The sequence below is a fragment of the Talpa occidentalis genome, unplaced genomic scaffold, assembly GCF_014898055.3.
Source record: "Talpa occidentalis isolate TD23 unplaced genomic scaffold, MPIMG_talOcc4v2.1 talOcc4.8, whole genome shotgun sequence".
Lineage (NCBI taxonomy): Eukaryota > Metazoa > Chordata > Mammalia > Eulipotyphla > Talpidae > Talpa > Talpa occidentalis.
Genome location: NW_023605194.1, coordinates 36,061,134 through 36,076,085, shown reverse-complemented (window position 1 = coordinate 36,076,085; position 14,952 = coordinate 36,061,134). Strand labels below are relative to the sequence as shown.

The following is a 14,952-nucleotide window of genomic DNA, read 5'->3' as shown; positions in this document are numbered from 1 at the left end:
CTGATGAAACTCCCTCCAGGCTGGACCCCCAGCTGAGAATGTCAGTAGCACAACACACGAGGACGCTCACTTCATCCTATTTACTCTGATGGCTGCAGACCTCGAGTGGTCCTTTAAAACTGCTGGGTCATTGCATCATATTTTCTGGGTTTATTTTTTTTCCTAAACATTTTTTTTTTTTTTACTCTTTTACTTTCCTTAAACATCTCATATTTTCTTCCCATTACTCAGGTGATAATACTGAATAAAGGACAGTGAAAATATTAGAAAGAGCTTCCACAAACTCCCACCACCATATCTAACTCTACTTACTTTGGTGTCCATATATTCTTTTTATTTTGGTCATTGTGGATAAACTGTAGATGTTCTCGTCTAATTTCAAGATTTCTTCCTGTGCAACAGTCATTCTTTCTCACTTACATCCCTTTAGTATATTTCCCATCTCTCTCCTTCATCAACATTTCCCTCTCTTCTTGGTTGGTCCCGTAAGTGTAGCAATATCCTGTTATGTCTCTCATTTTAAAACAAACAAACAAACAAACAAACCAAACTCCCTCAACCTCATCACCCAATTTCTTTCTCCATTTGCATTAAAACTTTAGAAAGAGCTGTCTATTCTTGCTGTCTTTAATACCTCTTTTGGTTTCTTTCTTTTTTTTTTTTTTCCTCTTTTGGTTTCTCTTGAACCTTCTACAGACAGATACAGTGGTGAACACGGATGCCTTCCCAACAGATTCACTCCCACCCTTCACTGAATAATTTTTCCAAGATCAGTACTGACCTCTACTCTTTACAGTCCAGTGTCACTTCTCCACTGCCATCCCTTCGGACAAGACAGAGAAATCTCTTCTTGGGCACTTTCCACTCAGGGTCTTCAGGATGCTGTTCTTGTTTTCTTCCCACTGCCCCAGCTATTCCTTCTGTCTCCTTAGCTCACCTTTTTCTCATTCCCCTTAACTTCTAAGTGTTATGCCTTGGTATTTAGTGTATGGATCAGTTAAAAAAATTTTTTTTGATACACTCAATCCCTAGATGATTTTATCTATTTTTATGGCTTTATACTACATGCTGATAACTTTCAAGATTCTACCTCTGGTTCAGATCATTACTGCTGAACTCCAGGCCTGTATCTCCAGATTATTACTTAATATCTCATTGGGGTACCTAGTAGGCACCTCAAAGTTAACAGGTTTCAAGTGGAACACTAGGTATTTCTCCACAAACTACTCCCTCTGAAAATAAAGTATCTATTTAAAACAGTCCTACAGCTTATCTGGAATTATAGGGTTTTGAAAAAGCAATGCTTCAATCAGGTGAAAACACTAAGCTACTCACATCAGAGAGAGAAAAAAAATTGAACTTTAATTAATGCTGTGAGTGGATTTATATATTTGGAATTGCAGCAGTTTCATCAAACATGAAAGTATATTTTTATTTCCTCTAAACATCTGTGGGTTTAAAAATTCCATTTTAACAGAGGATTTGGAAAAAAAACAGAATTTTTCTTAACATGCTTTATCAGATTTCTGGGTCTTACATCTTTATTTGCCAGATGATTTATACCATTTAGTACATTTGTTCTTTTAATTTAGACTCCTGGCCATCTTTTGATCATACATATAATCTCAACTAATATAAATTATGCCATTTTCTTTACTAATTCAAAAACAAAACAAAGCAAAACAATGTGACTTTGTGTTAAGGTCTGTAAAACAGTTAACTATTTACTCAAAGTTAAAAGCATGAATAAAAACTATTTTTTTTAAAAGATTTATTTATTTATTTATGCATACAAGAGCTGGGGTATAGGCCAGAGATACGGGGGGTGAGAGGATTCACCAGAGACAGAGTGGGGAACAGCACGGGCAGACTGATTGAAATACACTGCTGAGCAGCGGGCGAGTCAGGAGAGGTCTGCTGCGCCATGTGGGGCCAGCTAGGGATCAAACTCGTGCTGCAGTGGCTATGGAGAGGCCCACAGTGCTAAGTCTTAACCCCTTGCGCCACCAGGGAGGCCCCCAAACTATTTTTAATATATGGAATTTTCCAGAAAACTCTTGGTAAAAAAAAAAAATCACATAATTTAAATAGTTTAGCTCATCCAATGGGTACAAATTTCTCTGTGATTAAGTCAAAACATATGCATCTCTAAATACCACATGTCAAGGTCCATGCTGGATCACTTCTCTTAAGCAAGGATAATCCTTCAATAATTCCCCGTTTTTTTAATCAATTACTTTTTTCTTTATTGATTTTTTCTCATCATCATAAACATGGTGTAAGATTTTCCCAAAATGAAAAACAAACTCTTACAGAGAAGACTTTTTCAAAGGTATTATCCATATTCCTTCCATTCTTACTTAAATCGACTGTGTCCATAAGAATTAGATTTTGCTGCTTATAGTAGAAAAATGGAACATTAAAAGTATATGAAAGGCGGGACCCGGAGCCGCCGCAGGATGGTCCCTCGGCGGTCGCCATGGTGCGGCGCGCGCGTTGCCTTGGAGACGGGCCAGGCCGGCGGACTCAGGCGGCGGAGCGCGCAGCCTACCCGACCTTCCCGCCCGGAATGCTGCGCCCAGGTGCGATCGCAGGGCAGTTTTTCTGTGGACACAACCTAGCAGAAAGATGCCGTCTTTATGCCTCACTGGCTGCTGACCCACTGGCCTGATGACATCAGCCACGTGTGCCTTCCCGGTCCAGTTCCGGCAGCCTTCGGTCAGTGGCCTCTCCAAGATCACCGGCAGCCCGTATATCAGCAATGGGATAGCTGCCAACAACAAGCTTATGCTCTCCAGTAACCACATCACCACTGTTATTAACGTCTCGGTGGAGGTGGTGAACACCTTATATGAGGACATCCAGTATTTGCAGGTGCCTGTGGCTGACACGCCCATCTCGCGTCTCTGTGACTTCTTTGACCCCATCGCCGACCACATCCACAGTGTGGAGATGAAGCAGGGCCGCACACTGCTGCACTGTGCTGCTGGGGTGAGCCGCTCGGCCGCCCTATGCCTCGCCTACCGCATGAAGTACCATGCCATGTCCCTGCTAGATGCCCATACATGGACCAAGTCATGCCGGCCCATCATCCGGCCCAACAGTGGCTTTTGGGAGCAGCTCATCTACTATGAGTTCCAGCTGTTTGGCAAGAACACCGTGCACATGGTCAACTCCCCCTATGGGAGTGATCCCTGACATCTATGAGAAGGAGGTCCGTTTGATGATTCCACTGTGAACCCTCCTGCCACCTCCTGCACTGGAGTCAGAGGGACAGATCTGCCCTTGACCCCACACCTAGATCTTAACTTGAGCATTCTGCTTTTGTTGATGCAGAAAAAACAGATTATGCCTTTCATAAGGGGAAGAAAGAAGGACGAGCTCTACAGGGTTTAACCTTGTAATCCATATTTTTGAAGATTAAACTTTCTAAGTGTAAGATGGTGAAGACAGCAGCCTCCTGTGTTATGAATGACAGGTTATGACTGCTGGCTAGAGAGGAGGGTGAGGCAGGTGGTTCCCCGGGTCAAGTGGCCCAGCACCCCTGCCGCCCTCCCCTCGGCCGGCTAACCTAGGAACAAGTCTGCCTCAATCTCTACTTATTCTTTCCGAACCCAGAGCTGGAGCCTTAAGTGTCATGGCATCTCCTGTGGTCCTCACAGTTAGTGCCAGCCTACTGGATAAGTAGCCTTCAAGCGGTGCTCCAGGAGCAGGGGTGGGGGGGGGGCAGGCCAGCCCTGCTTCTATGTTCAACCACAGGGTCCCAACTCTGGTTTTCTACAATGAATTTAGGCATAAAATAGTTTTCAAAGAAAACATTCCACTGTATAAAATTTTTTTAAAACTCCTTTTTCGAGTGTTGTTCTACATGGTAAGGCCTCAAAGCACCACTGCCATTTCCCTAGCAGTCTGATGAAGGGTGGCTTCCGTCGTCTCTTCCGGGCACATATGGGGAACAGGCCTACAAGCAGGCCTGGAGTTCGTCTCACAGACCTTGACTTGGAAGATTGGAGCTGTGGACTGGAGCCTAGGCTTGTCACTCTGTCTCTGATCCCTCCTGGAGCCTCAGTTCCCTCATCTGTCCAAGCAAGGAGGCCCTTTTCTCACAGCATTGTCGTGAAGATCAGCGATGCCTTAGCAGGGTGCCTGGCATGGGGCAGGCAGCTCATGAATGAGGCGTAGCCCCGTTGGTCCAGGTCAGCATAGTCTTCCTCATAACAGTATTTTCCCCACCCATGCACAGCCTTTTGTTCTTTACAAAGTGCTCTTCCAAAAAGGCATCCGTGGGAAAAAAATGGTTTCAGTTCTTTCAGACCCTACCTCAGAGGGGGGCCTAAACTTCAAAGCCTTTCTGGAATCCCCATTGTATTTTTGCAGTGTTTCCCCTGGAGAGCAAGGAGCACAATTATAGCTTCCCACAAAAGGCCTCCTTTAGATTGCTGACCGTTAGAGCCAGCCCGCCCGCCCCGGCTGACTCACCACTGGGGAGGGGCATGTGCCAAAGGGACAAGTACGTGGGTGCCACTAGCAGGCCCTGAATCCAGGATTGTTCACACCCCCCAGGTGTCTCAGGATCTGGCTAAAGACCCGTTCTATTCCAGATAGTACATGAAACACACAAAAGCACAACTGTTTGTGGGTCCAGAGTCCAGTGGAGGCCAAATGCCCTCTCTCCAAATAAAAACCTCACCCCCTCTTCCACAAAAGGATACACTTTTAGGGTAGAGGGAGAAGGAAAATCACTGCTGTAGACTGAGCCTCTCATCTTACAGATGAATGTACAGATCCACAAACACTAGGGCTGGTGTGGCAGAGCCACCACAAAACAGCCTTCCTGGAACAAACCCACACGGAAGCTTTCTTTTAGAGCAGTTTTAAGGAAAAAGTTATTTGAGTATATTTTGTTTCCATTTAAAAAATTGTTTAATTGACATACCATTGAGTTTCTCATATGTATAATTCTATGTGTTGTAACACATTTGTAGAACTACTTCCATAGTCAAGATTCAGCAGTTCCATCACCCCAACAATTCCCATATATATCCCTGTATAGTCAAACTATCACTTCTACCATCTGGTAGAAAATGTTCTCCATCTTTATGGATTTGCCTTTTCCAGAATGTCGTAGACACGGATTCATAGAGGATATAACCTCTATGCTTTTGAGATTCATACATGTGGCTTTTCGTGGCTAAGTAGTATTCCATTAGATGAATGCCCTACAGTTTGTTTTATATTAACCTGTTGATGGATATTTTGGGTTGTTTCCAGTTTTTTGGTGATTTTGAATAAAACTGCTATGAATTAAAAAAAAAAGTATATGAAAAAGAAGGAGGGTTTTTTTTCCCCCACATAAAATAAAGTTAGGGTTAGTATGGTGACTCCATGGACTAGTGGGGCACATGTTTCTACTCTACCTCCTGAACTTGGTGCTTGCAAGGATATATTCTATATTATCCCATTTATATGAATGCATAAACAGACAAAACTAATCGATAGTATAGAGGTGAGATTAGAGGTTATCTCTGGGAAGAACATTGACAGGGAGGGGCCAGGAGTGATTCTGGTTGGTTATGTCAGCATTACAGATATGAAAATTAATCAACTTTTATTTATGATTTGTATACTTCAATGAATGGAAGTTATACTTTAAAAAGAAAGAAAAAATGATTTTTGATTTCTTATCAATCATAACCTGTAGATTTGATATTGATATATAAGATAAAATACTTGAATTTATTGAAAAATACATTTGCAGGTATGTTACTGCCATTGAGTATCTCTACAGAATTGACCACTTAATACATCCACTGCTGTATCATCCAGGTCAAGCCACCATAATTTATTGACTTTATTAAAATAACTTATTTGTTAGTAGCTCCACTTTCCTTTTCATTTACCCTTTGGTCTGTTATTCATACAGCACTAAGGTTATTTCTTCAAAATTTAAGTCAGATCATATTAACACACTACTGAAATTCTCCAATTTTTCTTGTTCCCAAAGTAAAAGCCAAAATCCACACAATTCTTTCCTCAGTTCTTTCATGCTTCTGCTTAAAAGCCACCTGGCCAGTGAGGACTTCCATGAACAAACCTGTATAAACAGCAGCCCCCCACCTTCTGACACTTTAATTGCCTTTTCTCTGTAAATGAAATCACTTCCTCATAGGATATTTATTTAGTAATTTAGTTTATTTTTGTCTCCCCTACCCTCACTAGAATGTGACATAAGGTTTATATATCTCCCAACATATGGATGGACTTACAGATGGCCTAGCCAACAGAATGCAGTGGACATGCTGATGTATTAGTTTCTGGAGAGGTGCCTGGAGAGCCTGGGGGTCTCTTAGGACAAGATCTTGGAACTCCGAGTGACTGAAGAAGTCCAGCTTCTCCGATTCTTCTATGTTGGAAAGGTCACATGTAGGTGCTAGTGGACACCCTCAGCAGAGTATAGGCTTCTGGCTATGCCACACATCAGTGAATACCCATCTGAACACCACCAAGTGACCTCAGTCAATGTCACCATGGAACAGAAAAAGTGTCCAGTTGAGCCCTACTTAAATTAAAGAGCCAATAATTATGAGATAAGGTAAAATGATTCATCTTTTAAGTCATAATACATGGGGGATGAGTTGTTAAGCAGCAATAGCTAACCAGACAGAAGTTCTCTGTGTGTGAATGTGGGGAGGTTTTATTTCATGGTGTATGTACAGGGGGCAATAGGGAAGGCTCCTCCTCCCCTTAGGGTCAAAATCACCAGGACTTTACCCAATGGCCCCAACACCCACACTTGGAATCCTTTTTTTTTTTTTTCCCAGGCAGATCATGTAATTTCATTAGAGAAGTTTGAGACTTCAGTATGGGAGCAGATATTAACTGCTGCTCATCTCTGTGTGAAGGGGGTGTATAAGATACATCCCAGGTGTCTCAGACTCTCTCCTCTATTTATCTTGATCACCATTTGAAGACTCAGAGGCGTTGCCAGCAGAACAGTTCCCCAGGCCTCCGGCCTTCTCTGTGTGGTCTGGGCTACAGCTCCCTGCAGTCTGATTTGTTCTGTGATATACTCCTCTCCCCTTCCTTGCCTGTGGAAATTCATCAATGTGTCTGAGTCAACTCATGGTTTCCAATTTATTATCAGTGCAGTAACAGGTTTATTCCTGTCTGCATATCTTTGCTGTTGTGTCAGTGGGAATTGGGAGTGGTGAGGGGAAAACACTTGGGCTTTGCTTTCTCTCTTAAAGCCAAACACATATTTCTACATTTAAAAATATAGGGCAGGAATTCTTGAAGTGAAAACATCTTCAAAGAGATGCATGTTTGAGAATACACTGATTTCTGGTTGCTCTTGGGTTGCCTTTGCCACTTGCTCAGATGCACCCTCAGATGCTACCAGGAATTACAAACTCATTTCCTCTGTGCATTGGCTCAGCCCCATTCAGAGCTGCCTGTCCCCAAATCAAGTTCCCTAACAAGACTTCATTGTGGCAGTGAATCTGTTCTATGGGGTTGAACATCCTGGAGTAGAAAGTTTAGGGGAAGTGAATCTAGGTTTCATTTATTCTCAGATCTTATTTTTTAATTATCTGAATCACAGACATTATTACTTTATAACTTAGAATAGCATACATTTATTATAGATGTGTATTTATTATATATAATTATATATGTATATATACATATATAGGTATGCACAATGTTGTGTGTGTGTGTATATAATTAAAATGCATTACTAGGTAAGAGGTGAATATTTGTTTGGAAGAGAAAAGGAGTTGCAACAAATTCCTAACTTTAAAAGATGACAAAAATAACAAAATCCAGAAAAAACTGAGAAATTTTATTTACTAAAGATCTATATCAAGATCACCAAGATGAAATTTTTTTCCCCTGCTTTTTTTTTTCCTGCTACTTTGACAGCCTCTTTATGTGACAATGATTTTGTAATGAAACTTTCTATACAGAGAGCATAAAGATGATTTAGTCTGTATTCAAGCATGGGTGATACAAATGTATTTTATTACTAGTAATGCCATGTATGTTTTTGGGATTGCTATCGATGTTGGGAAATTCTTTCCCAAGTTTCTTTTATATACAAGCTATCATTCAAGTTTCTTAAAATGGAGATTATGCTTGGTAGCAATGCCAATAATTTTTGTCAATTTGGCAAGATTTTTAATCTTTTTAAATGTGTTCAGATATTTTACTTTTTTATTAATTTCACTTTCAAGTTGTCCAAGACACCAGTCCTTGCTTTCATTTAAATTTTTATCTTTCTCTTAATCACTTACTGCTGTTGGTATAATCTTAAAAAAAGTTACTGTTTGTTTCTTGATGTCAGAATAATTTTTGCTGATTTCTTCATTTTTATCATTGCTATATATTTCATTAATGTTTTATCAAAATTTCAATTCTTTTAAATTCAATCTAAAGATGACAAGAGGTACCCTTTAAATGGCTCTAATTCAGGATTCTTTAATTTATCATTTCACAGAAACATTACAAAATGTTTTCCCAATGGGCAGTTAAAGTGGTATATTTAAACTTTATCAACTTTTGAACAAATTCTTTGGCATCTCATTTGCATTTGAGTTTCTCTGCTGATTCCTTGAAAATATATATTCTAATCCTTAAAATGTCATTCTACTTTTGTTGCAGGGTTGAATAGTTTTATAATGAGCAAGACATCTCATTACCTTTCTTAGCTTATTTAAGGAAATAATCTAATTGGCATATTTAAATTACTCCTCATAAAGGGCTACCTGAATAGAAAAAGAGTAACTATTGAAAAATACTGAAATAATCAGCCATGTCAAGGATTGTAAAGGCAGCTTTTTGTCAGAAAAGACTAAGGAAATGAGTCCTTAGGGACATATTGGGGGGGGGTTCTAATCTTGCAGCCTATGTTATAGCGTGTATCTGATATGATAATTATTTAATAGCAGGTTACACTTGTATTGAAGTTTTTTCAAGTTATTGATAAAACTTACATATAGAAGCTTTCAATTGATGAAAGAGTTAGAAACCATGCTCAGAGTTTGTTTGTGAAGCTATTTGTGCTCAAATAATTATAGTTTAAACAATTCCCAGCAGATTTAGTGTTTGTCCCATATGGTGACAAATCTACAATAATGTATCGTAGAATGTGCTGTCTGGTTTGCTTGATTTACCACTTTATTTCATCCATATTTCTCATTATTTCTACTAATTGCTCACAACCTGTTTTAAGTAAATAGGTTATATCTGTTTTTCCATTTGAAATGTTGCAGGTGTTTATGCAAGAAAGGTGATAAAATTCAGCAAGTGGTTTCCATGACATTTCTGATATTTGAAGAAAACTATTTTCTTTGTTATCTCTAAAATGTCTTTCACTTAAATATTCAACAGCCACAACTACTTTAAGTATAATAATTTAAAAATAATAAATATTCTTTATTTTCTGTTCATAATTTTCTCCTTGAACTTACAAATTTTTGTTAAAAAGCTTCCTAGGTACTTCATAGTGTTGATGCTAATGTGCATGGTAACATTACAAATATTTATAAGCTCCTTTTCACTGCTCTAAAGAAATGCAACTGATTTTTCTCTTATAATTTCACATCTACAATCACAGCTAAATTCTAATCTGATGACTTATCTATAAATAAGATTAATTTAAATTTTCTAATACAGTGTCACGTCATCCAGGATAATGACAGATTTGTTTATTCCTTTTCAATTTTTATGGGTTGTAGTGCCACTCGGCATGGGGCAGGCAGGAGGGCCAGGAGGCCAGGATGCTGGCAGTCCCCCTAACCTCCGGCAGATCTGTACACTTTCTCCTTGGGATGTCTCTGGCGTTCATTTGTGGTCTCACCTCTCTGTGGTTACTAGTCCTTTCGTAGCTGTTTCTCAGCAGCCGTCCTCTGTCTGACACTCTCCTTATGTCTTCAGCCTCCAGGCTCAGGTGTGCACACTCACGCATGGCCACACCATACTCCATGTGTCCAAAATCAGGCATATGTACCTGGAGCCCATGCTCCCAAGAGCCTCTTGCATTAGCACAATCAATGCTGCAGGTGATAGCTGCAGAGGCCAGTGGTGTAAAAGCCTGAGCAATCATCATTTACCCTACAAGGGTTAATTTTTCTTCTTGCCTTACTGTCCTGGTTTACCTCAAGACAATATTTCAATAGAATTGGTAAACATGGACAACTTGGTCTTCTTTCTGACCTCAGGAGGAATGGCTTCAATATTTCCTTAATAGGTATGATGAGCACCATAGAATTTATACCTTCTCATTGTTTACCCTCTATTGACAGGAAAGGTCTGCAGCGTTATCCCAGGACTGGAAGAGGAGGTAAGGGGAATGGGTACTACCCAGGACTCAGTGTGATGGGATTTTCATGGGGTCAGGAAGGATTAAAAAAATTGGCATTGGAGTTTGACCATCAGTGGGAGAATTGGAAGGTGACAGAAGTAGGCAGTGACGGAAAGAGGCAGGGAGGGGGCTTTCTAACCAATTGCAGGACTGTCTCTGCAGGAAGCTAAGTAGATGGGCAGGAAGCCTGTCATCTGGGCACAGGACCAAGACCAGAGTGGTGAGAGCAAGGGCACCATTCCTGAGTTCTGCTCATCAGATTCTGAATCTATTCTGTTTATGTTCTATTATTTCAGATATGAAGCAAAATAGTCATTGAACTTCATCTACGGTTGCCAGTCTGACTTTCCTGGAGGAAGGGCAGGGTAGATGACCTCATATCCCAAATGGCAGATAGCTGAGCACCCTTCTTTATGTGTAATAGGGTTGCAGAAATCAAAGAACCATCTAACCACAGAGAGTTAAGAAGACTAGCACCTACTTTTCATTTTCTTTAAACTTATTATATTTTAGAGTGTAAAAATATGGTGTTTGTTTTCTTTTTGGATAAAATATTAAGGCATTTCAGATTACACTCTCTCCTCTACCCAAGTCCCATACTCGCTCCACTCCTTAGAGGAAGATATAAAGATCACTTTGTTGTCTCCCCTTCTAAATATGTTTCGACACATTTGTCTTTATAAATTTAGAAAACATTTTTAGTGTTCCGGAGGCGTGTTTTTGTGTTTAATACAAATTACATCACATTCAAGCTAATTTTCCCTCTCTACCTTTTGGAGCATCAGTTTCTTCAAAAGGTATCGTCAGAGGATGTGCTGCAAGGACTAGAGTGAAACAATAGTCACTGAAAATATTCGTCAGGGACGATAATGAGCTTGAAGATAGAACTCGCTAATGCCTTAGAAACATAGGCTTGAAAAATTGAAAATGACTTAATTTATGGTGGGAACTGAATGGCAGATAAAAGAAAAACAACTCCCCCCACATTTTGCCCCTTCTTACCTAATGTCATAGGGCACCCACACCCCTTAGCACCAAGAAACTCAAGTGAAGACTCTAATTGGCACCAAACCGGCTATTAATTGTTTCCTTTCCTTAAAATCAAATCTGAATGAAGAGGCTAAATGAGTTTTCTTTAAGCATGAAAAGGCTCTTGTTCAGTTGTGATATGACTGCTGCAAAGATGAAGGATGAATATGAGGTGTGTGTTTTAAGGACTCTGCTTCCAATTATTCCCCTCCCTTTATTGTTGAGAAGCAGTGCCTGTATTAGAAGGATCAAGGACTGAATACTCCTCAGAAATTCATTATATGCAGCAGCCACTTTTTAACCTTTGCCTGCGAGTGATTTTTGAAATGCACTCATGGAGGGTGATTTTTAAATTCTAAAGGTGAATGAAATGGCATTGTCAAAGCAGTAATGTCTATGGTGATGAGAATACTAGTGCCTGGAAATTGAGTTCTCCAAGAGAGGGATATTATGGCAAGAGTTAGAAAGAATTGTATCTTGATTTCCAATATATTAATTTATTCAAATAGCTTCATCTACTTATATATAGGAATCATAGGATGTTAGAGTCAAAAAGACATTAGAGATAATCCAGTTATTGAAATAAATTTTATAGATGTAATGAGAAAGGCAGACAAACCACATGAACAGTCCAAGGTCACACAGCTGGTTAGTGGAAGGAAAAAGAAAAATTCAGGCTTCCTGAATGGGGGTGAGTTCTATGGGCTTTTTCTGCAGTGTATTGCCTCCTGAGTTTAGTTATATAATGACTAAGAATTTTACACACACACACACACACACACACACACAGAGCTTTTCAACAAAGGCATGGAGTTAGACATCTAAAAATGAATTTTGAATGTACCATTTGTTGTGTGATTTTAGGCAAATTCCTTCATGGGCCTACCCTTAGTTTAACTTTCTAAAATGCCTATCTTCTAGTTTGTTAGTAGAGTTGAATATTTTTTTTAAAGTGGCAACAAAAGGCTAGTCCATTGGAGACTCAAGAAAACTGATAGTTCCCTTTTTCCTTTGTAAAATGATGTTCAATAAGGAGGAAATAAAAAAACAAATCAAACAAAAACAATAAGTAACTCTTATTGAAAGTAGTTTTCATCTTGGGCTTGGTATATTTTTCTGTTTTTCTTCCTTTCTTAATCCACTAAATTAGGTAGCTCTGGTTTTGCCTAATTTGCAGTGATCTTGGAAACTTTGGCTTACCAGGAAAGGGTTCTAAGGTTCTAATAATACATGATGACCCAAATGATGGTAAAGAAAACTCTGGAACTAGTGGATGGACACTAAATTACTAAGTTCAAGAAATCAAGAGGAGGAAAAGCAATGGTCCCTCCTAATTTTTGAGAAATAGCCCTTAGTACACAGAAAACACACTATGAGAATGGAGAAGATATATATGCTTTCCTAACGGTGATTATCAGTTGAGATAGGAAGGAATGGTTTTTGATGTGATAATTTGGAGGAATCTTCAAGATCCCCTCCGATAAATCCCAGTTTATCCGGGTTACATAGCACTTTAAAAAAAAAAAAGATTTATTTATTTATGAATACAAGAACTGGGGTGCAGGCCAGAAATGCAGGGGGTGAGAGATTCACCAGAGAGAGAGTGGAGAACAGAACAGGCAGATCTAATGAAATACACTAATGAGGAGAGCAGCAGATAAGGCCATGTGGGTGACGCCATGTGGGTCACCTCCCTGGCAAGGGATCGAACTCGTGCTGCAGTGTCTGCAGACAGCTTCATAGTGCTGCATCTTAAACTCTTGTGCCACCAGGGAGGCCCCAGTTCCACATCACTTTTGAAGCCTGCCTTTACTAGTAATTGGATCTTTTTTTTTTAAAGAATTTTTTAAAAAAGATTTATTTATTTATGCATATGGGAACTGGGGTATAGGCCAAAGGTGTGTGTGTGTGGTGGGGGGGGGGTGAGAGGATTCACCAGAGTGGGGAACAGAACAGGCAGATTGACTGAAATACATAGTTGAGGGGAGCAGCAGGCGAGTCAGGAGAGGTCTGCTGTGCCATGTGGATATCTCCCTGGCCGGGTATTGAACCTGTGCTGCAGTGGCTGCTGATAGCTTCATAGGTTGCATCTTAAGCCCTTGCACCAGCAGGGAGGCCCAGTAGTTGGATCTTGAAGGATAAACAATCTATGATATCTCATTTCTTGGGGCTAAGGTCTTAAATCCTTGAAAGAAATGCTATGGGAAACCAAGACAGAGAGCCAGTATGGACTCTGGCTGCTTCGGTGGGGGCATGATGACAGACACCTGAGGAGGTGTGAACCTGTTCCTGTAAATCATCTATGATGCTGTAAACCAACCTACCTCAGTAAAAAGAAAAAGAAGAAAAATCATTGTGGAACAAAGTAGCAGAAAGAAAGCACACACTTCTCTCCCTATACCAGGGACCTTGATCAAAATGAGCAGGAAATGTCAATATGTGTTTAGTCTGAGGAGGATACTAACAATGGCAAAGTTGCCTAAATTGCAGATGGACCCAGATGACAAAAAAGACCCAGAGCACTTTCCTTGAACACTTTCCTGAAGAAAGTACTATGACATCAGGGGAATTAAGTAGAGGGGGAACACAGACATTCTAGGAAAAAGGAGAAAAAGAAAAATCAATGGGGAGCAAAGTAGCAGAAACAAAGCACACGCATCCATCCCTGTTCCAGGGACCTTGATTAAAATGAACAGGAATTGTCAGTATGTTCAAGTGAGCACTGAAAAAGGAAAAAGGAGAAAGATGGCAACAAAGTCAGATCAGGAGATGGGGGAATGTGTAGCTCTGACTGGAGGCTGGACATGACGTGTCAGGTGATGGCTGCAGCACAGCCACCATTTGCAGATGGAAAGGCCTTCCCTCTGAGTGAGGTGGCAGGATCTGGAAGGATTCCTGAGAAAGTCAAGGTAATGAGATGAGGGGGATGGGCAGGGAGGGGTTACTGATTAACAGCAGGTGGTAAACAGTTATGAGGTTATACAGAGCACAACCAAGAAGGGGGTTTCCAGAAAGCCCAGGATGAAGGTTAGAAAGAACTGGGCTACTGTCTGGGTGGGCCCAGCCATAGCAGGAGAGGACAGGCCATAGGTAGGGAAGTTGCACAGGATCTGGCACAACATCACCACACGCTAAGAGGAGGCTGGTTAAGAGATAACCAGCAAGGATGCCCATGATTACCTACTAATTCTATACACCCAAGTTCCCTTATCTCTCCTCCACTCATCTCCCCAAGCATGCAATTGACCTTTTAGCAGAATCCCTCTGATTTAAAGCAAATTTCCAAAAGGAATTTCTAGCTTTCTAGCAATAACTGTGGAGTTTATATACTCAAGTAATCCACGCCTTCACTTACTTGACATTCAGACAGTTGTCCTGGTGGTTCAAATCTAGTTCATAAGGATGTCATAGAAAGGACATGAGGGAAAAGCAGAGAATGAGCAGACGCCAACAATAAAGACAACGAGAAATAGAAATAGCCCAGAATCTGGGGAAATTTTAGCAAAAAGACCCAGAATCTGCTCATCCATGGGGATTATGAACTTCTGAAAATTTGCTAGTAG

General features: G+C 40.3%; 1 protein-coding gene across 1 annotated transcript; it reads left to right on the top strand.

The window, feature by feature from the left end:
- Nucleotides 1–2,557: 2,557 nt before the first annotated feature.
- Nucleotides 2,558–3,928, top strand: LOC119233744 (dual specificity protein phosphatase 18-like). Its single transcript, XM_037496350.2, is given in 2 exon segments — nt 2,558–3,189; nt 3,191–3,928. Coding segments are annotated over 2 exon segments (567 nt in total). The 5' UTR covers nt 2,558–2,670; the 3' UTR covers nt 3,239–3,928.
- The last annotated feature ends 11,024 nt before the right edge of the window (nt 3,929–14,952 follow it).